This window comes from Pocillopora verrucosa, chromosome 5 (assembly GCF_036669915.1).
Source record: "Pocillopora verrucosa isolate sample1 chromosome 5, ASM3666991v2, whole genome shotgun sequence".
Taxonomy (NCBI): domain Eukaryota; kingdom Metazoa; phylum Cnidaria; class Anthozoa; order Scleractinia; family Pocilloporidae; genus Pocillopora; species Pocillopora verrucosa.
The window spans coordinates 27,471,201-27,493,677 of NC_089316.1; the positions used below are offsets into that span (position 1 = coordinate 27,471,201).

The following is a 22,477-nucleotide window of genomic DNA, read 5'->3' on the forward strand; positions in this document are numbered from 1 at the left end:
ATTTTATGTATTTGTTTTTATCGAAAACAATGAAGCACTTTCTGGTTGGAAAAACAAAAGAATTCTCTAACTTTAAAAAACCTTGTCGGCTTTTTTGCAGAAAACAAAATTGATTATTCAGTAACGAGATCCCATTAAAACCACCTAGTTTTTTTTTTCGTCGATGTTTGGAGAAAATTTCGCACAATTTTGTCTCTCTTTTTTCAAAGATGACGATTTTTTCTTTGGTGGCGGTCCTTTACCGGATGAAAAATCCAACAAGTCTGTGAAACAAACTGGTGCGGACAAGGACAAGGACAAGGACAAGGAAAAGGAGCAAGAAGTTACAGGTCGTCTACAGGTACGTGTGGTTCCGTGGCTTTAGGAGTCGTTGTGAAGAGCGCAGGCCTATTTTTGTTTAGTGCGGATGCGAGTCAGGAAAACCGTGTCTAGTGCAACACAGCGGTCAAACGTTGAGCATGCGTAAGGGGATCAAGGGCGCCAAGGGCCTCGCGCCAATTTCCCGCACAAATTCCTTTTTTGCGGAAAACTTGAGAAACAACCGCTGTCTTGCAGAATATGCAAAAGATATGCTAGGGAAACGTTCTTAGACATCTGGAAAATGAAACAAAAGTAGAGGAAAAAGGAAAACTTAGGACTTTTCGTGGAGAAAGCCTATGTAATCCTACGCAAGTCTACATCTTTCTCGACGGTTTTTCCCAACCATAATTTTTGAATATAACGCTGCATCCTTTTGTTTTTAGTTGAAACTGTTCTATGACGAAGATGCTGCGAACTTGAACGTGACAGTTGTGGGAGCTGAAGGCCTGGCTCCTAAAGAGACCACCACACCACCTAACCCTTATATTAGGATTTACTTTCTTCCTGATAAGAGGTATGCTGTCATATGATGTCATATTCTGTCATGTACCTTTATGAATTGCGCCCAGGCCACTGACGGAGCCTCTGGCAGCCTCTTATAAATTACTAGCGCTGCAAGACGTGCGTTTCTTCGTCGCCGGGAATAATTTAGTGGAGCCGGGGAAAGATTTGCCAAAGGATTTGACATTAATAGTGCTAAACCCCTTGCAGAGTTCTCGCCGACTCTCGTTACTGAATACCTCGTACTTTCCCGCAGGCGAAAAAACGCTCGTGCAGAAGTGCCAATAATGAAGGCTTTTTGCTGGCTGTTGATGAAAAATTGATGAGATATCTTTCAGCGAATTTCATCAGTAACAGTATATGTATACACTTTTTAGCATGCAGAGCAAAAGACGAACAAAGACAGCAATGAAATCTTTCAATCCCAAATGGAATCAGACGTTTGTTTATCCGTGCCGGCCACAGAAGGTAATTCCTCTCCTCATCAATTGTTGTCATGTGGAAAACATATAACAGTTTTTCCAGTTCTGTTTTAAGTTTTGAAACTCTTTACGGTGGCCAATTTACGCTATCAACTCAGTTGATAATACTAAACTACTCTTGTAAGATAGTTGAGATTCTTAAACCCTTTCTACCCTGACATCAGTTTGCATCTTCTCCATACTTTCCCCATACATTTCTTATAGTACTGACAAGGAGAATTTGTTTAACAATCAAGAGGTTTTTAAGTTGGTGATTGTTTCCTTTGTTCTCATGAGCTCAATATGTGTTTCAGGTCTGATACTTTAGCTGCCAGTCACTCCAAGGGCTTGAAGGGTTAACTGATTCTGTCGCTCAACGCCTCAAAGATCTTTTAGGGTGTTCGATGTTCTCTAAGACATTTTCTTAAAGGGTTATTTTAGACGGAATTATTATTTTTTCTCTTTGCAGTTCAGTGGCCGTGCTCTCGAAGTGACCGTATGGGATTATGATAAAGTTGGCTCAAGCGAGTTTATTGGCGAGGTATGAGATAGTATTTTGATTGTTAATTGCTCTCTCACCAGTAAAATGTGTTTCGTGTCTGTCCAATTTATATTCCTCGTTTGCTGAAACATATCGTTGTTAAATTCAACAAAGTGCTCTAAACTCAAATCATAAATGACCTTATGTTCATGTCTGTCAATCTCGACACAGGTTGTTTTGAGCATGTCTGAGGCAAACCTCGACGGTAACGGGTACTGGTACCCACTCAAGAACCACGAAGACGACAATGATCCTTTGGTGCCGCCCACTCCTAACCAGTCTCCTCACAACTCATTCAGATTTAAAGGAGCGAGAGGAGCTGGGGAGCCAGTAAGCGATCAAGGTATGACATAATAAGCGCAGGCCAAACCATTGCGCAGATATATGGAAAGCTCCTTTCGTATTTTTGTCATGTGCTGCGGTACTAATCATTTTCTTTTCCTCTCCCTCAGCTGGTCCGACCGGTTATGGAAGCGATTATGAGGAAGAGTCGAGATATACTCCAAATGGACCGGTAACTAGTTCCCAGCCTCCGTTTCAGTCACCCGAGAATGACCTGCTGAAGCAACAGTTGATTGATCATCACCGAGACAGTCCCAGACCTCCGTTCGTCCAACAACAGATGGTGCAAGGTAGGACAGAGATTTAAGCGCGTAATTTGCGTATAATCAACGCAGTACTGCCCACTGTTAATCGTAACTCGACTGCTCAAAACACGAACATGATTTAGAATTTTCCAGGACAGGATCAGATTTGTTGGGAAAATAAACTTTTTGAATAAGAAACTAAAAAAGTAATTTTTTAAACCATCAGACTCAAGCCATTAACGTAAGTCGTTTTTCTGAAGTTGAATTAAACTCTCTCTTTGTACACAATTAATTAAACGAACCTAACCATAATTTTACAAGCTGTGAACTGTGCGATTGTTCATCAACCACTGCAGTACGTCGATTTAAAAGAAAGAGCACTAATTGTTTCTTCAAAAGTAACGCAAGGAAGGTCCTCGGTTTCCTAACGTTTTCCTGCATGTTCTAATCTTCGTATAAACTTCACTTGAAGCGTACACTGCCAAGCCATACCATACGTCACCAAATCATCCGTCCCAGTCTCCTCAGCCAGGTTCTAGCTACCCCCATTATGCCGCTGACCCCAACAGAATGCTGGCGCAACAGACTAGACCAATGCATCACCAACATGGACCTGGTCGCTTTCACGACGATCGCATGTCCCCGAGTATACATGGTTATATTTCCCCCGGAACGTATTCCCCTGGTAGAATGTCCCCTAGCGGAGGCCCCGGGGCTAAAAAGTCCCGCATGTTGCCTCAATTGCCGCCAGGACGCGAACCTATGGGTAAGCTGACTGAAAAACACCACAGCAAGCATCACTCACTTTTCCACAGCACAGATATCTACGCTACACTACATTGCACTTTGACCTTAAAAGATAAATATGTAAAAGTTTTAAGATTATTTGTGGAAACTGTAATTGAACACGGTCTGACTCTGTTGGGATCGACCAAGCGCGGGTGGCTCTGAAGGAGACTGTTCTCGGTGGCAGTTAACTTTACTAAAGTTTCGACAGCCGGAGCGGGGTCATTGTTAGGTTTTCGAAACGTCTTCCACTGTCACCGAGAGCTGTTCTTTCCTGGATTTCCCGCAAGCGGACGACCACACAACAATTTATGCTGTCACTCCGTGATTCAAACCTTGTGTTGGATAAAAATTTTTCTTGAAATTTTGCCTTGAAAAACTATATACAGCACTATTCCTACTCTGACTATCTTAAAGAAACGTTTGCATGAAGTAACCACGAATGTTTTGGTTGTAATGCTTGCCGTCCGCAGCAATTGATAAGACATTTAGGCTTGCAACAAACTACACATAACCTCAGTTGTCAAGAGATGGTGTTAAAATATACATGTTACTGTTGACCGATAAGAGAAAACGAGTTTGGCGTATACTCTTAACAACAGTTGACTCGAGTCTTATGTAATACTTTCAACACAAGTTCGTTCAAAAATTGTTATAACCATGGCCTCTTCAAGAGAGAAATGCATAAACTTAAGTCTTAAAACAACTGGTTAACTTTCCCAATAATCACAGCTAATAAGTTAAAACAAATGTAATTTCTGAGATAAAGCCGTTTTAACCACAGACGAAGAAGAGCGGGCCCGAGCTGTTAAACAGAAATTAAAAGATGTCGACCCTGCTAGGGCTAAACTAGTCGTTGGCGGCGCTAAAGGCCGGATGGGATATGGCCAGGCCCCAGACGCCGTGTTTGCGCAAAACGAGGGAATGTTTGATCCGGGCATGTCCCCGCGACCTGGGCGCCAGTCTCCGAGACCCATGGCCCGAACGGGGAGTCCGTCGCCCTTACCAGGGCATAAGCATTCTTTGGGGATGCCCCCGCATCATCAGGGGCCACATACTCCTCAAGGTAACATTAGCTGATGTAATAATCAAATCTCGCGAATAAATTAATATAAATTAATATCATTAAGTTTAGTGAAGTGAATGACCCATAGTATAAAAATTATAATTAATTTATTAATTAGTTAATTAAGTAAATTCTAATGCGAATTTAAGCAGCTTGACTTGATTCGTATACTTCTCAACTCAATATAACGACAATTACATACGAAAGAAAAAAAAATTGAAAACAAACTACAAAGAGTCAAATTGTGTTTAAGTTTCACCAAAAGTGTTTAGGGAGATCCCTTAAAAGAGGAACGTAGGAGACGTTAAACATCCATCATCAGTTTGTTTAAATTTTGCAAGCCATTGCCACTCAGACGGTTGTAGATAAAATTCTTTGATAATCTGAAAGTGTATCGCTAAGTTTCATTTTTTTAATGTGTTATGTTTAGAAATAAGGGAAAAATAACAGTGATCTAAATTTTCAGTGGTAACTTTTGCTTTCTAGTGCTCGAACAGGAGATCGCCTGTTTTAAATTCTAATCATGCTATATTGCTATTGTAGACCGCATGTATTCACCTGATATGCCACCGCATGACCATGGAGTACCGTATGAAAGTCACAGACGACCCCGTGAGTTCATTCATTAATCACTCAAACATCAAACATAAAACAATTCTAAACCATTGACATTGTTTGTCATCTTAACTTTGCTTACACGTTAAGCAATGAAATAGCAATATAAACTTGTTAACCAGGCCTGGTCACACATGAAAATTCTGGGTCCAGTCTCCGAGGCCCATGGCCAGAACGGGGAGTCCGTCGCCCTTACCAGGGCATAAGCACTCGACCAGTCGTTCAAAAAGCAAATAACACTATCTAGCGGATAAGTGTTAACAAAAGATACTACGCTATCAACCGGATAAAGATTTATCCAGTGGACAGCGGTATCCACCTTTCGAACTACCGGTCCCTGTACTATAAACTCAACTTTGTTCTTTTTAGCTTACGAGCATGCGCTCATTATCAGCGCTTCAGCACGTGCGTTTCTACGCTCGTTGGAAAATATGAGGCTTTGAGCAAAGCGGTGAGAAGTCTGCATGGGGTCTGGCACTGGCATTTTTAGTGCCAGACCCCCGGAAACCTCTCTGCGACTCAACTCAAATCTTCTCGCGAGCGGGAAAAGGCGCGAACTTAAACGAGACGTGAACTTAAAGACGTGAACTTAAACGAATCATGATGCTGACAAGAATCTAGATATTATACATGTGGTAGCCCCACCTACCTTTCACAGTTGATTTTCAATGCCGACGTTCATTTTTTTCGTTTTTCCTCACCTGCTAAACATCCGCTATCAAAAAGTACCACTTTGCAGCCAATGGTCCTACATCGCTTACATTTTCAGATGATGAAAATCGTTGTGCTCTGTATATCGATGAGTATCTGAGTTTCAGTAGAAAAAGAAAAGAAAAACTATCGAATGAGGACAACGACCTTTCCCTCCACGTACGTCTTACTTCCACACGCGCGTCTCCCCAGAACGCGTGAGAACAAATGTGCTGGCTCTACATGCGTGTTTCCTTCTTCTCACGCGCTCCCCTGAAAACACGCGTGCTGTTGGCGAGAGGAAGCTAGCTTTCTACATATTTTCATTCGTTCTTGTCGACAGAAGACGGAAGGCGGCGCCGCAACAGTTTAAGCAACTTGCCAAACCTTGATTCGGAAGGCGAGAGGCCTAGAAGTCCATTTCCAATCCCAAGTCCAGTCCCTCTCGGTCATGGCAGAAGTCAGAGCAGCTCAAGCTTACACGATAAAGATCGCGGGCTCCCAAACGGTGAGTTTCCGTTAAAGCGAAAAATTCTCAGTTTGTCTTTTGTCATGCTATGCCTAATCAGTACATGAACGCATTTGTCGAGAAATTTTTTGCCAATACTACAGCACGAAACCTTACCAACGACGCTTGCTAGATTTAATTCACATGTGTGGAATTACCATGAAACCTCCAAAATGTCTTAATTCAGAGTACTTCGCAAGTCACCTACTCCAGCATATTACGTCCCTAGCAAGTTTTTTTTTTCTGGACAAACCTCCTTGTTCAAAAATGACTTGATAGAGGATAAGAGGACTTTGGGAAGGAAGACTAGTCATATTTTCCCACATAAGCTGCAGGGAAAAGTTTTGCAATGAAAACTTCTCAGTGTAAATATACCGCGGTCAGTTTTGAGGGGGTTAAGTCACTTTTCTCTTGGCTTGTCTCTCTATTTCTGCTTATATATGTATCTCTTCATGTAACGTTTAATATCTTGGTCAGTGCAGAGATATTGATCAAACAATCTTCTTTTTGCTTCAAATGCTAACACTAACCGTTCTTGCTGAGTTAAAGGTGAGTTCAGTCTTCTATACTTTGACTTTTCTTTCCTTGCTTTTGGCGTAATAATATTTCTTTGTATCCTTGTACCACTTTGTAATGTAAACATGCTGACAAGTTTTTCCTCACTCCTCTCCTCCACAGGCAAACTGCTGGCTCGTGAAGAAGCTCGTTCCGGCAGTCTAAATAATCTTCATGTCTTCCCTACAGGCGGTTACATCAAGCCATCCCGCGGGACGGGACGTAGCGAGAGCTTCGGCGGCAGTGGGAGGAGCAGTCGGTCGTCATCTATAGCAAGTGACAGGAGCGGAAGCTTGAACAGTATACCAGGCTCGGTTACTAGTGTCGAGAGTAGGTAAGTGCCACTGACGTATGTCTGCAGGCTCGGGTTGTGCCATTTTCGTGATTTTAGCCTAGTTATATCTTTTTTTAACTTAAGACGGACACAGGTTTTTCTCTCTCCCACGCACGCTATAAATATTTTATATCTTTCTTAAAATTCTTACTGATTTCCATAAGATAGGTCAAACTTGAAAATCTGTGTGATAATTTTTTTCTTAAAAGAAGGAAATTCCATTTTTTGGCTATGTTGTTTTTCAGTCTCGTTTATCACTCGCTTTATCAGGTGATATAATTTCTTTTTCATTAAATTTTAAACTCGTCAGCTCTTTACGGTAGTAATAAATAACGAATGAGAAAATCCAGTTACAATTTGTGAGTGCATGGTTTTCACTTAACACCTGAAGTGGACGAAATTGATTTGGTGTAAAAAGAAGCCCGCATATTCAACTGTGTGCTTCCAATTGGTCATTATTTGTTTTTATTTGAAGGCTACCATGAAAAACGCCGGTAATTACAAAAACCAAATCAACAACTTTTTCTTTAGCGTTATAACAAATGTCCATAATGAAAGCATACGGAATAGCTGTTTCATTGTAAGCTTGAAAACTGGATCAACCTCTTACAATGAGCACTGCTGAAATTTCTGGAGGGCCCGTGAGGTGTAGTTTTTGTCGGAAAAGTTTTCAATTTCTTTTTGTTGGGTTGTAGAGCTTTGTTTTTTTCTGGATAAGTTGGATCAAAGGCACCACAAATCTGTTATGTTCCAGGTTTAATTTCATTACTTGAAAGCGTTTTTTAATATAGTTGATTGAATTCACAACCAAGTGAAAGCTGTTGATTGAAAACAGTTTCGTAGTTTTTATTGAAAACAGTGTTGAACTTGAAAACAGTACTGATTAAGGACTTTTTAATGGGTTTTTTCATATTTCGGTGTTTCAATTCTGAAATTACAACTGTAAGTGTACTTTTTTTCGGTTAAAAATCGCAGGATTTTACAGAATCATTTCCAAACGTTGACCAGGATTGTGTGAGATGATTAACGCCCATTCTGCAAACCCAAAAAACATATTAAAATTCATTTGTAAGCGGGTTTATTGTGAAAGGATTATTCAACGCGCTCTTCAAATTTAGCTGGCCCTTCAAGGTAGCGAAGCCTTTAGTTGAAAATAATAAAAAAACGCACTTTTAACGAGCTTTTGCTTGAAGGGCGCAAAGCAACTCTAAGACCAATTTTTGCAAACACTAACTGAGAGAAAAATCTCAAAGAAATTTAGCGCTCGATGGCGGTCGGAGTGAAATGATTGATTGAAAAGGTGAGTTTCAAATACCAGTTGGACATTGTGGTGTCTATAGTTACTCCTTGGAAAATTGAAATATTCAAATTAATTGTTACAGTATTGGTGGTTTGTTTGGTACGATTGCCAGCTGTTTTATTTTAGAAATTTTCAATAGATCAGTCTGTTCTTCACAGACGCTTGCTAAATATTACTTTGAAAACCATTTAGTTTTCTGCTTGGAGGGAGCGAGTCGTGTTAACTCATGTCTTCGATCGAGCGAGTTTTTCAAACGGTTGCAACACATTTGTGGGCTCCTGTGAGGTACTTCACGTAATTTGTTTTATCATTGATCCTTTCTCGAATTTTGCGTGTAATTTTTGAGAATTTTACTCAATTTCTCTTTAAAAAAAAAAGGAGTTACTCGTGAAGTCAATCGTGCTCATTTCTGTTCTCAGTTGCACTGTGATACTTTTTAAATTTTATTTACAGATAATTTGCCTTGATTTTTCCTTTTTTTCCTTTTTCTTATTGCTTTAGTAATCAAAGATAGATTGAGTCAGCCTGTTTATTTGCTTGCAAATGCTATTTTGGTGCTTTTCTGTCAAGATTTAAGTAAACAAACGAAATAGGTCTTAAAGTTAGCAAATTCTCAGTGGAAATAATACCAAGATTTTAAGAAATGTACGCAAATGAAGCGCGGCAATAAGGCGGCTTCACTCCACTTCACAGAGAGTTTTGAAGTAGGTTTTAATGCAATACTGAGTCGCTAGCCATTGCTTACTTATGTTCTTCGCTTAATTGTGATGTTTTTTTCCTATGCTGCCTTGCGTGGAGCAGACAAAATGTAATACTTTCTGCCACGAAGGTCATCACTAACTGATACTCGAGTAAATGCATTTCCTTTTTAAATCCCAGGTTTGATCTATCTAAGGCATTTCTGGCATATGAATAATTAATGCTCCATGGGATTGTATACGTAAATAATGCATATATTATCGTGTTAATGATTTATTTATTAGTTATCGCCTTTTAACCATCTTAACGGCTTGTTGACGGCTAGAGTGACAATTCATTTTTGTAACATGACATTATCACTGATTCTCATTGCGCGACAACCCTAAGATGCGTTTAAGTGACATAACACAGCGGTAAGTCGTTATTGTGGGAGAATTTCAGGCTGAAATGACGAAATTTTTTGAGGTGGTTGGTCAGGCTGTTAGAGCAAATAGAGAAAGGTGAGTTCACTCTGTTCAGTAGTCACTGTAGCCAAAACATTTTCTCTAATATTTGCAGGATGATGTTTTGTGTATTTATGCCGTGTATTTCAGCACCGCTCGGTTGCAATCGCAGCCTTTAAGGAATTACTCTCGAGTGTCTAAATTAGTGAACGTTAATTCATTGACGGTCCTAAATTTTCGCTCTTTGCCAGCCACGACGTAAAATTTCAGACTTTTGCATAAACAAATAAGGAACAATCGTAGTGGATTTTACCAAGACAGACAAAGTTTTAAAAATCAGAGCGAAGGTAGACCACACCTATTAACCGGCGAACGTCAAAAACTGTGGGTACCTTTTTACGCGATAATCTTTGGTACTGTGAGTTTAACTAGAGCGGAAGTTTATTGTGCGCGGCGGTTATTGTGCTAATGTATCTTTCATGTATCTTGTCATATTTTCGATGTTTCAAGGCATGGTTTTACAATAGTATTGAAAGGGTTTACCGCCGAGTATTCGAAATGTATCGGTTTATCCTCTGCGAATTGGAAGAATAATTTCTCTAAATTTATTACCATTTTCATCGTTTGAAAATTGCCGTAGTATTTTCGAGATGCCAAGCAGTGGTTTTAAGGCTAAATAGAACGAGAAAGACTTCTATCGTTGAAAACGAATTTCAAACAAGATACGTGAATGAGTAACTCTTTAAGTGAACACTTTTTGTGCTGAAACAGATCGATTTGTTAATGAATTCACGAGTTTATCGCTGTTTGTTCTGGTCCAAATGCTCTGTTGGAACTGTGTCACTTCGAAAGGAAGAAGATCCAAAAATTTTCCCGATTTACGGGGTTAGAAAGCTCCTTAGTTAAAACGTTGTGAACTGCGGTACAAGAAACCGAAGTGTTATTCGGTTCGTTTGAAACATGACGAGGAAGACAAACCGGTCCTCGTATCACAGCAACACAAAAATAGATACAAAATGCCATGTCCACTTAACTCATAACACTGTTCTTTAATTACACACACAACGCTGATTAATCTCGAGTTACAAATACGGTCTTACACCACAACCCTTGTGCGATCGAGAATCAGTTTAAATTATGAAGGATTGCAGTATTAGATGGTTTTCGGAAATAAATGAAAGACGATATTCTTCAAAGTAAAGACAAATGTTTGCCAGTACGGCAGGGGACTTAAAGATGAAAATTTACTTTTAATTATAATGCGTTTTTGTTTAGACAACAGCCCAACAACGTCGGCAAATAATATTTTAGCGAAGTAAAATATCCAACATAGTTTCAAATTGTCAAGGCTGTCTCGTAATTGTCATTGAAAAGGGGTTTTATTGGTGGAAATGTATGTTTTTCCTTCACTCAATTGACGGTACTAGTATGGTTTTAACATGGTCGACGATCAGTTTCGAAATTCTCCCGACAATTTGGATTCACTATCAAACTTCTGAAAATGACAAGGGATTTTTTTTAAATCAAAGAGATTTTACTTGCGCCTGATTGGTCATAAACTTATCGATTGTTGTAATGATAAATCTACAGCAATTATTTTAAAGCAACGGAAAGCACCTCCTATCGCTTTGCCGAGCTAATAACAGATGTTTGCTTGATAACGAACTATATTCTCAGAAATAGCTAACCAAGAAACCTGTAGTTATCATTTGGATGAATTTGCCTTCAGATCTTGAAATGAAGGCGTTTAGATAATCCAAGACCTTTTTGACGGAAGCTATCGTGATCAGTTTAACAGTTAAACTAAAGGTTGCAAAAAACTGTTTCGTTATTATACAATATCTTTTTTTAGATGGAACATAGCTTTCACACGTTTTTGTTTCCTTGGAAATGATCCCAGCTGTTTCTCATTTTGATGCGAATTCAACGTTGGTATTTTTAGTCGACAACAGTGATCTTTGGTGATTCTTTTGATGGAAGGATTAGCAAATGGCCTCTTGTATTACCTTCGCCTCTATTGTTTCCATAGAAACCTATCCTCTTTTACAAGAGTTTTCGCATTTGACTGACCGAGCTAATCTTTTGTCTCTCCTCAGTCCTTGGGTTCCGCCCGGAATAAAACTTGGAAACGAGGGTCACCTGAATGATTTTATCGATGGCTTAGGTCCAGCGCAGATTGTTGGGCGCCAGGTTCTCGCATCACCCTCCATGGGAGACATCCAATTGGCGCTCTACAACAGGCGAGGAGTGTTAGAGGTCGAGGTCATCAGAGCCAAGGGATTGCTACCGAAACCGGGCTCGAAGATTCTACCAGGTAAACACTTGGTTTTTGGCTGGAATGTCCACATTTACTTCGCTTAGAACCAGGCCTGGAAAACGGAGGTCGGGAGGGGGGGGGGGGGGGGAGGGCATGCGAATTTTGGTCTTAACTGAGAACGTTTTCTTCGTCAGTTCGTTAATCTTTAGTTTGAGACCACAATGCAACAAAAACGATCAAAAACATGGCGGAAGTGTGGAGGATAGCGGACCAATTCTCTTTTCTCTCTTTGCGGAAAGGTATTTTAGCTGCTGTCTAATGCCCTTCGTTTACTTCTGTCGACAAGGTCTTGTTAATTCGTCGATAGCAAGTTCTTTTTTTTTCCTTTTGCAATGAAATAATCACACAAAGCTGAGGTGTCTCCGTTTATCATCACACTGCTTCGTCTAGTCTTCATCTTCTTGTGCCGTTTAGCTTTAATATAGCTTGCGAGCATGCGCTCATTATAAGCGCTTCGGCTTTCCTCGCCCGCGAGAAAATGAGTTATGAGCGAAGCGAGCTGGTGAGAGGTCTGTAAGGGGTCTGGCACTGATAAGTACCAGACCCCCGGCAAACTTCTCGAATCGTCTCAATCTTCCCGACGGCGGGGAAAGGTGCGTCTTGCTGCACTGATATGAGTCTCCACTCGCACACTAGCTTTCATTTGTGAGCACCAATAATCTGCTTTTTTTTTCTTCTGATTCCAGCGCCTTATGTTAAAGTATATGTCATGGACGGTAAACGCTGCTTAATTAAAAAGAAAACCAGAACCGCAAGAAGAACGTTAGAACCGTTATATCAACAACAACTCGAGTTCAAGGTAGAATTCACTGGAAAGACGCTTCAGGTAAGTGAATTGAGTGTTTCTTTTTTGAGTGTTTCCGGGTACGATTCTTCCGTTTTCATTGCTAACTGGCAATGGAGTACACCGCGAGTTACGCGTCAAACCTTACCGGTGCGTTTTAAGATCCGTTAATCTAGTTATTTTAACATGTTAAAAGTCTTATTATTGAAAGATTTACTTGACTCATATGTTTTCTCTGTTGCAGGTTATTGTGTGGGGAGATTACGGACGCATGGACAGAAAAGTCTTCATGGGCGTTGTACAGATTTTACTCGACGAGTTGGACCTTAGTAATCTTGTTATTAGTTGGTATAAACTGTTTTCTACGTCATCCATGTGTGATCCACCCCTTCCATCATCTTCCTCCCCACTCGGTGGTGGATCGCCTAAAAAGTCCCCAGGTCCTTCCCCTAGGGAACCGGGCGTGCCCAGTCCTATGCGCATGACGTCACCGATGCCCACTATCATCCCGCCACCAGGTCACGCGCATAACATGGACGAGGAGGGAGACTATGTATGAGTTTGACACCTGTATGACATGGATTAAGCTTGGGGCGTCCACTGTGGAATTCTGGGAATTCTGTTTGGAGTAAAAGTTCACTCGGAGTTGAAATGTTCATGCTTGATGAATAAACAGACGATATGTGAAATGTTTTTTACCACGGAAACGCTTTATGGGCGAAGTAGACCGAGAATCAGTTACATTTATAGTTAAATTATGAACAATTTTAAGACTAAGAGCCGACCTCGCCCCAGACTTTCAGTTGATTGATCACAGGGTGACACAGACGAGGATCATGTGACTAGTTTTTACGTAAGTAAATAAGTTAGGTAAGGAACTTGAGCTTGATTTTTCTCTCAATTAAGAACAATCTAAAGAGACGTGCTTATAGGAACCACGAACTAATATTCAGAAGGAAAAATAACTTTGGATGAAAAAAACTTTTCATCATTGAACACGCCGTTGTGAAATTGCCTCTTTAAATTTACCGCCTGATTGAAAAAAAGATCCGAAGCGAATATAAACGAACCACTGTTATGTGCAAGTCATTCAGTTATGGCTATTGCGTCATTTTATTAGTCAATGAATAACCACCGATGTCTTAACTTCACTGTTTGACCTAACTGGTTGCCTTGTTTCATATAAGGTTGATCCTTTGACTTCCCTGATCTGGTAAGAAATTCTCCTTACGAGCTGCTCAGTACACATTGCCATGAAAAATTGGTAGGGGAATGTGGTGCTATATGAAGGTGACTCATTCCTACTGATGCGCATGTCAATTCTCATCACCTGTTGTTTTCATAATGAATAGACATTGTAAGGAGAAGCTGTATTTTAGTCACTTCTGGAAGTCAGAGGTTTGATTCTCTAGCTCTGTGCTGTTCTTTAAATATAAGGACTGCAGAAAGATCAGTGTTAGGTATATAATTTTTCAGTTTTCAATCCTTTTTCGTTTTTTACATTATGAGCAAATGTCTAAGTTTTGTCTTGTCGGCAGCAGTTCTATGGTTCGTCACACAACTATTTCCTGATCAGAAACGTAGCGTGACAAAATAGTTCCACGGGCAAGGACCAAACCTGTGTAAGGGCTCAAGAGTCGCGTGACATAGGGTCTTATGTCGCGTGACGGTCTTATGCTCACCGGGTCGAAACGGTGCATAACGCAAGAGTAATGTGTGACAAATCAAATAGTACTGAATATCAAATGGCACATTTTCAAGAGTAGATAACCAGTAAAAAGGAAGATTAATTTAAGTAAAATAGAGAATTTCATTTAAGTAGCGTTGGGTTTTCAACGACGGTTTGACCGATATAGTTATGTATTAAACTAGTATCTTATATAATTTCACTTTTCACTTCACCAAAGTCTTTGGTAGTGGAAATATGGACGAGAATGGTTCTTTGTTCAAGCATTCCACGTCATAGGTAGACATCTTTTATTTATAAGGAAATATTTATTTAAAGACACTGAAGAGACAATATATCAAAGGATTGTACAACTGTTGTAATATTATCACTAATATGTATTTATTGTATTATTTGAATCTTGGGGAATGAAGTTCTTTTTGACGGAAATAGTATTTATGTGCTTTTTAAAGCTTAAATCAAACGTAATGAGGTAGCTAAATAAATTGCAAATACTGAATCATGATTTTTGTCTCTGTTTTTCTTTTTTTTTCGGGTTATTTAAGGCATTGCTCTGAGAAAGAACCTTGTCAAACTTTGCACGTTGAATGTCGTGTAGTAGCGCCTGCGAGAACGATTTCGTTGGTGCTGCAGCACGAGAGTATCGCGGGCTTCGCGTTAAGTCTGCGAAAGTCTAGCTTGCCCTCTTTGCTCGGTAGTAGGAGGTTTTTAGGGATCTGGCACGAGAAATGAGTCAGACGGCTCACAGACCTCTGGAGGCTTCTAAAGATGCTCATGAAGCCTGATCGAAGGCTAGCTGTGCGGTACTCGAAGATTTAAAACACGAAAACGTCTTGGCTTACGTCTCTGATTATTTTTTATGACCTTTATTCGGCATTGAGGTGCTTATTCCCGGATTAAAGAAAAAAAGGGAAATGATAGTCACTTAATCTTGTTTGCAACTAATCAATACAGACATAGTTTGAAGCTACACTGGTTTGCAGATTTAATGAATGTAACCGAAGAAGTTACAATTCATAGACCCAACGTTTCGACACTCCTGTCTAGTGCCTTCATCAGGGGTGATACAGGGGTGAACCTTCATACAGGGGTTGATACAGGGGTGAACCTGATACAGGGGTGAACCTTCATACAGGTTCCATGAAAAGACCGCAATTTCCTCCGTTCTCGTCCCCGGAGCCACTCGCCATTAAGACCACATGCCCTAAAAAGAGGGGAGACTGATAACAAAAATGGCGGTAATCAAGCGCAGAATTATTAGCATGTGCAGTGCAATACTTTTTAATTTATTAAGAAAATTCCGGTGACGAAGTTACCTTGCAGTGCAGGGGTTTTATTCTGGTGGATTAAAGATAAAAGCTCGCGCTTGTTCATTCCGAACGACCATGTTTGATACAGAGTTAGAGTGGACGGTAAGGGGGGGGGGAGGGGCAGGAAAAGGCACCACCCCTCCCCTCTACTTCCTTTTGACCTTCGGTCACCCCCCTTGGTAAAATTTTTTTTCTCTCCTCAGCCTTTCGCTGCCGTAAAAATCAGATGACAGCCACAACTCTGCAGACTATGACGAAACCACCGTTACCACCGACTTTGAACACTTCAAAATAGGTTCGTAATTCACAAGCCTGTATTTTTTCATGCATTTTTAATAGGAAAGAAAGACTTTCTTACAGTGGCACATTATTGCTATCTTGATTTTTTAAAAATGGAATTAAAAGCTAGGATAACAAAAAGTAACGCTTCTTAGCCTGCAACGCTAGGATTCTGCTCGATGGAAAATCTTCATAAAAAACAAAGTTACATATACAAGCTACCCCTCAATCTGATTATGTCTTAATTGAATAGAATGATTCTATTGGTCCCTTTTCCAGCAAAAATCGAGAAGAGTGTATAAATTTCTTCACTCTGTTGAGCTTGCTTTAAAAGCGGTAACAACGTGATATAGTCGTTCTGTTTGTGTCGCACCCTTTTGCTAGAATTCTAAGCATGCTTGTTTCGCTTCATTTCCTAGAAATTACGAAAAACAGCAACGATTGATCAACATATTAGACTTGCGCCCAATCCCTTCCTTCTTACACGCCTAGGAAAAGAGATAGAGGGCTGAGGAGGAACAAGGAAGTACGAAAAGAAGGCTGGGAAAGCGTTCTCTAGTCTCAGAGCCAACTCGTCAAATCTTTATTGCGTAACGACTGGTAGCAAGTCTGCATAGATTAATCAAACTTAGTCAAACCTTAAACGCCAACATGCAAAAACGCTTGAGCAATTCATCACCGCAAACATTTTGTTAGAAACTTTCGATAAAATTGTCACCGATTAATTGATTTGTTTCTGTATAAAAAACAGTTGAATGGAAAAAAATTATTTTACTGAAACGACTTCTTGTTCGCACACCATCTTTCAATGCAAAATTTATTGCCTTAGTACAAAAGTGTAAATGAAGACCAAACGATCGAGGTTTTGAGAGCTTTTCAAAGGTTCTCAAAGTTAGAACTTATCATTTAAAAGCTCGAGTGATAAAAAAAATTTTTCGATAAAAACTAAAAAGAATAAAAATCATCGAAAGTGTTATTTGCTGCACAGGCTAACAAAAGGAAGGGGTGAAAGGCGAAAGACTTTCCTTTAGTGTGCCACGTTACGTCAACCCATTCTCTCTCACACAAGCATCTTGCTTTCATCATTGGAAGCCGTAGTGTATACGACTCGACCAGCCTGTTGGGGTGAATGAAAACGCTTGTACAACACAACCAGAGCCGTGATAAGCGCCAACACGACCACGCCCAAGACACCAGCGACCGCGGCAATAACGGTCAGCGAACTTCCAGATTCTTGAGCTGTGAAGTGAATGAAACCAAACATGTTAGGAATTTACTTTTTATAGCGAGATTTTGCTTCGTGGGGGAGAAAAAAAAACAAGCTTACGACCGGGTCAAAACCATTTACTTGCCCACGATAACACTCACGCACGCTGACGATTTAACGAGATGTTTGCTGTCCATGCATATTATTGCCACTCACTCACGCAATCACAAATCTCACGTTCGCGCAATATGTAAAGCACACGCACACATACGTACGTGAACACACGCGTACGCACGCACGCACGCGCACACTAACCTTGTTCTTGTGGTTGAATATCTTCAGCGGTCAATGGTCCGATGCTAACGGTCTGCTCTCCAACGCTTTCCAATTCCAGGTCACGCCTCTTCCTGGAGTTGTCCCGGTCGCATCCCTTGGCACAACGCGACTCGTTGTTTCCCTTACGGCAGGCCTCCACAGCGCAGTGAAGGTAAACAGTGGACCCTGAGCTCTCCCCTAAGAAGCGGAAAGCGTCTAAGTTGAAGCGTTGAACTGCATTTTCCTTGTACTCAAAGTCCAATGTTTCGTCCTCACCGCAACTGGATAGAACCGAAGTTACAACACAGGAAAATTAGAACGTAGAGTATAGATGTAAGTGCATGTACAAGTGTAAGGACTTCCGATGATTTCGTGACACGGATTAGATACAGAAGTACGACATAACGGGAATTTCGATCGTGATACCAGAAATACCGATAAATTTATGGAGATATCACAGTTGACACATGTCCGTCTAATCAAACCTCAAAGAAGGATTCTTCTCAGTGATTGCTCCTCGGCTTAGTTTCGTGTAAAAAAGAAAAATCCGAAAGAGCGTTTTTCAGCCAACTGGTTAGGGTCAAACTACGCAAAAAACAATGGCATTTCCCTTTCCTTTCCAGGTCGCGTCCAGAGAACTTTTAGGTTATACTAGGGTAGGGTGAGCTTGTAGTTTCTCAGATACTGTCATTGATCTTAAGTCTCTCATTCAAGCATGTCATGTTTCAAACAATCAAGAAACCAAGGTTTTTTTTTTTAAAGCAATTTGATAAAGTCGTATTAACGCTTCATTTCGTCATTTTAATTCCTATTTTTTCTTGGACGATCTTCAGAGCCTCTTACCCCTTATCGATAAAAGCAAAGAATTTTCCATCGTTTGGGTCATCACTGGGCGTGGCCCAACATTTCTCAGGAATCAGCACCAATTTGGAATCATTGGACGTGACTTTCACCTCGAGGTACATCTTTTCCTGAAGGTTCTTTTTCACCGGGTAGCTGTCATATGGTTTCAAATATTGATCCGTCTCGTACATGTCCATCGTAAAGGTAAAGTTGCCGAATTGAGCTGCAGATAGGAAAAAAAACATTCAAAATTCGGTTTAACTTAAATGTTTCCGAGTCTTGTCCCTCTTGAATTTGCCTAATGGTTTGGTCCTGAGGGCCTTGAAGAAAGCCTAACAGGCGACTGACAGTGGATGTTAATCTAGCCGCGGAAGACCTGGGGAGAAAAAAGTACCCAGACCTCTCTCTTACCTGTCCTTGTGTAGATAACTTTTTCCCGAGGGGAGAAGCTGGCGACAGACATGATAGCGGAGCGTGGATAGCTGCACTTGAACGGGAACTCTGCCTGAAACTCCCTGGAAATCAGAACGCTACCTGCAGAGGCTCTTGTCTCGGCAACGATACTGTTCAAGTATGTGATGGTGTCCTCAGTTGTGTTGTGTTCTGTCATGCAGCCATCAAGCGGAGCTTTCATCCACAGATGGGTTGCATTGAATTCTCCCAGGTCATTAAGGGTACAGCTTACGTCCTTCAGAGTGATTTTGTCCATGTCCAGATCTGTATGATTGGGATGATGCTCCAACACTACCATCATATACTCGTGAGTACATTCGACGGACAGGGCTAAGATAACAAAGATGATAAAACATTGAATACCACACTACTGGGTCCAACAATAAGTGCGTTAGCCTCATGCTCAGGATGCCATAGAACACTTTAAGTAAAACTCACTACTCCTGTTTACTTGATAGCTAAGAGTGTCTGCCCAACCCCTTCTCCTCCAAATTGAACTTGTATCAATTTGATCGTTAAATGTTGTGCCCAGGGATAAAAAAAACCCGCGGCCAAATTTTTAAAATTAAAATTTAATTTTTCCTCTGGTATTGTAACCAGTCCAATTTTTTTTTTTTCTGTTGATAGTTTTAATGTTTTACAGAACTTAACAATCCCCATAATTAATGTAAACAGAATATCTCTACAGTCTCGCTAAATTTCCGGAGGTATGGCTCAGAGACCAAAACCGTTTCTCGCGCTGATCTCACGTCTGCGTTACTTACTTTTAAAGGGACCAGAAGTTGGTGATTCTTGGCCAAAAACTGAAAATAAACAGAAAACATCAGTTTTTTGAGTGTACAACAAAGCAGGCACTACAATTTTGAACAAAACGTGTCGAAGGATGCTTGAAATAATATCTGCTCAGTTGATTTTTATTAAACAAAATTATGTTTTTTCAAAAGGAATGCAATGTCCCTCGAATGTTCTAGCACAGTAAAAGTACAAAGACCTGGGACCTAATGTTTTCTAAAGACGTCGACATTCTTCGCGGAATTCTTCGATCTTTCTGGGCTGCTGCTTTCCCCGTCATTTACAATACCTGTCACTTCAGATATAAATATAGCTAGAAGTGGGATAACATAAAACCGCTTGAACGTTCTAAAGGTAACAAGCATTGCCGAAGGGCGTGGAAAAACGCCTAAACTCGATCGAGCAAGAAACATCGCGTGTTCTTCCTTTGCTGCGCGTGTCACGCGAGGTTTAATTCTGTGTGAACAGTTTTTCTGTATCTTCCTTTTTGTTACTTAAAAGTTCTATTAGCATACTGCTGCTGCTGTATCTCGTAGTTACGCTTTCAATTTTCCCTGCATTAATAGATATGGGATTAAGACATTTACTTAAGAAGATGCAAGAAGCTAGGCTTTGTGGACTCAGGATCAGAGTGGCGACGGCTGGTTTAAACCTGTGAACCCACGAGTTAATTAAGTTGATAAACTTTGCCACCAGTTTTAATTCTTAATCAAGCAAGAATTGCAGACGTCTTTTTAAAAGCAATTAGCTTCAGAAAACGCGGTAGAATATGACAGATAGTAATTGATATCTCATCAGGCAACGCAAGGTGGCTCCATGTGCGCCAAACACGAAACTAGGGTATGCATAATATTGTTTGGTGAAAGCAAATTATTTCGTATTGTATATGCATTTTTTTGATAATATCCATATTTCAAACTATGTTTTAAGATAAAAGCTTTTAGCTAAGTGACAATAAACGGTCTACTGATCATTCAAAACATTAGCTGCGAAGAATCAAATACGTTTTGCAAAGCTCACGAAAATCTGGTAGCGCGTAACGAAGGGAAGGTTGTAAACGAAAAAACTGCAAGTATGTTAGCCTAAGTTGACAAGTTGGCTGTTAAAGTTAGCCACTTAAAAGCTCTTGCTTTTAAGGCCATAAGCAAATTGGGCTGTGGTCTTCAGGACCTTCACTACCTAATAAAGACCCAATAAAAAAAATAAAGAAGTTTCGGTCGATTTGTTTGAGCAAGAATGAACCTTGGGAGTATGGCATCTATGATGAAAATCATATCAATATACCCCGTGACTTTTGTTTAGATTTGGATCTGCTTATATCATCGGGCGCCAACAAAGATATTAGCGATGTCAAGACCGAGACAGTTTTGACTCTCTGGTTTGTGCTAAATTTGCGCAGAGACCATTTATGACTGATAAAAATGCGCGCGGTGTTTTCAAAGGCAGGTGGCTCGTAAACAATAGAAGCACTCACTCGTTGCATCACAAGTGTGAACAAAATTCTTTGATGCGAATCAAAGCTTTGGACTATATGGATCGTTATCAGATGTATAATATTTCAGGCGTCTGAGAATCTTCTGCCTCAAAACGGTGACACACCGATATTATGAGTGTAATATCCACGTTAAAAAATTCCGCGGGACTATTTTGTTTGCTAGATCTCGATCACTCTTTCGACGACCAACACAATGAGACAAAGCACAACGCGGGAAGCCGAAGTTATCTCGGAATGAATTAAAAACGTTTTAATCTAAGCTGTTTTGACTGACCCGAAAACCTTTTTGTGGCTTTAGGTTTTTAAGTCGCGATACTTGCTTCGAAGCCCCGCGCGAAAAGCCCCGCACACACGCAAGGGTTTTCATAGCCAAAATGTCTGAAACGGGCATAGCTATATTTGACACAGCTGATATCGTAAGCCAAGTCCAAACAAAGCGAAATATTTTGTCAAAACTGTTTGTCAATACTTTCCAAAAAGGTGCCAAGGATTTAGCGATTAATATTCATTAGATTCGGAGGTTGAAAAGGCATGGGATTTGTGGTTTTCAGGTCTGATTTCAATTCAACCACACCCGAAAAAAATTTCAAGCAAAACTAGGAGAACAAAGTTACAAGTAAATTTTGAGATTCACCTAATGAAATGAACAGCGAAAGTGACTTCCATTAAAAGCGTCTAACAGAGACAAAACAAACATCACTTAATAAACTACAGCACATGTTTGCTTTCAAGCTGTATTTTATGCATATTTAACCCGGTATGCAATGGTGCGTGGCCTTGCGACCAGTCCTACAGACTCGAAGAAACGTGCAGTCTATATCTTTTTCACTTCATTCAGCGAACCAAATTCAAAATTATCAATCATTTTAGCGTGTAAGACAAAGAAACAAAAATTTAGGCCGCAGATAGCAAGCGCTGGGATGTGCAAATGAATCGTCAGCGACTGAAAGAATGTTGAATGTAGCTCTCTGTCGCCGAACAAAGAGTCAAAGGATTTTGTTCAAGTTAGCTGGTCTACCGCATTGCGAAATTGTCGTAAACTTTCTCCAACTTTAAACACTAGTAAAATTAGAGCTTTGTGCAAGACATTAAGGAAAGTACGGCGCCGTTTCGCCTCAGTGCGAATTCTGGTTAGCGCGACGGAAAACTACGAAGAATTTTCTTGCACAATTTATTCCGAAGCGCGCCATAAGATCACATCAGAAGAGTATTATTCGCGTCTATTAATCAACAAATTGTTCGTCTGTGCAAGATGTAACTGTTAAAAAAGCAAGCTTAAATCAAAATCCAAATATTTGATATACAGTAATGGAATCTTCTAGGAACCAAAGAAGTTATGACAATTTCTTACCGTTTGAAAATCCTACAAGAAGTGCAACGAGAATGTGCAGCGCCATTTTTGGTAGTAATCGCTTTAATCGGCGAATCCCTCACCAAGAAGTTTGACCGAAAGACGAATTTGGAGAATCAAAGACGAGCTGCGCTCACACCAGCTATTGCAGACGTCTAAGTATCAGCTAGCTGGGATCAAGGATGGTATTCTTTATGG

At 40.3% G+C, this 22,477-nt stretch overlaps 2 protein-coding genes across 7 annotated transcripts in view; one reads left to right on the top strand and one right to left on the bottom strand.

Annotated features, from left to right (window-relative positions):
* LOC131777493 (regulating synaptic membrane exocytosis protein 2) overlaps positions 1–14,739 on the top strand; it is a 29,574-nt gene extending 14,835 nt beyond the window's left edge. For 2 of the 6 annotated variants that reach the window (XM_059093799.2, XM_059093801.2), the window contains 14 exons: positions 210–340; positions 744–874; positions 1,239–1,329; positions 1,792–1,863; positions 2,035–2,206; positions 2,316–2,495; positions 2,923–3,216; positions 4,021–4,302; positions 4,846–4,914; positions 5,951–6,115; positions 6,794–7,004; positions 11,543–11,760; positions 12,450–12,589; positions 12,792–14,739. In XM_059093799.2, the coding sequence (XP_058949782.2) occupies positions 210–340; positions 744–874; positions 1,239–1,329; positions 1,792–1,863; positions 2,035–2,206; positions 2,316–2,495; positions 2,923–3,216; positions 4,021–4,302; positions 4,846–4,914; positions 5,951–6,115; positions 6,794–7,004; positions 11,543–11,760; positions 12,450–12,589; positions 12,792–13,106 (2,471 nt within the window). In that variant the 3' untranslated portion in view covers positions 13,107–14,739. The remainder of the gene's footprint in view (positions 1–209; positions 341–743; positions 875–1,238; positions 1,330–1,791; positions 1,864–2,034; positions 2,207–2,315; positions 2,496–2,922; positions 3,217–4,020; positions 4,303–4,845; positions 4,915–5,950; positions 6,116–6,793; positions 7,005–11,542; positions 11,761–12,449; positions 12,590–12,791) is intronic. The other 4 variants (XM_059093800.2, XM_059093802.2, XM_059093803.2 and 1 more) reach the window with 4 other exon arrangements.
* Positions 14,740–15,859: 1,120 nt separating this feature from the next.
* On the bottom strand, positions 15,860–22,477 carry LOC131777496 (ZP domain-containing protein). The gene is made up of 6 exons (XM_059093806.2): positions 22,280–22,477; positions 19,406–19,444; positions 18,600–18,971; positions 18,189–18,411; positions 17,346–17,626; positions 15,860–17,062 (listed from the first exon to the last, which is right to left on the bottom strand). The coding sequence occupies exons 1-6, from the start codon at positions 22,323–22,325 to the stop codon at positions 16,884–16,886; spliced, it is 1,140 nt and encodes a 379-aa protein (XP_058949789.2). The 5' UTR covers positions 22,326–22,477; the 3' UTR covers positions 15,860–16,883.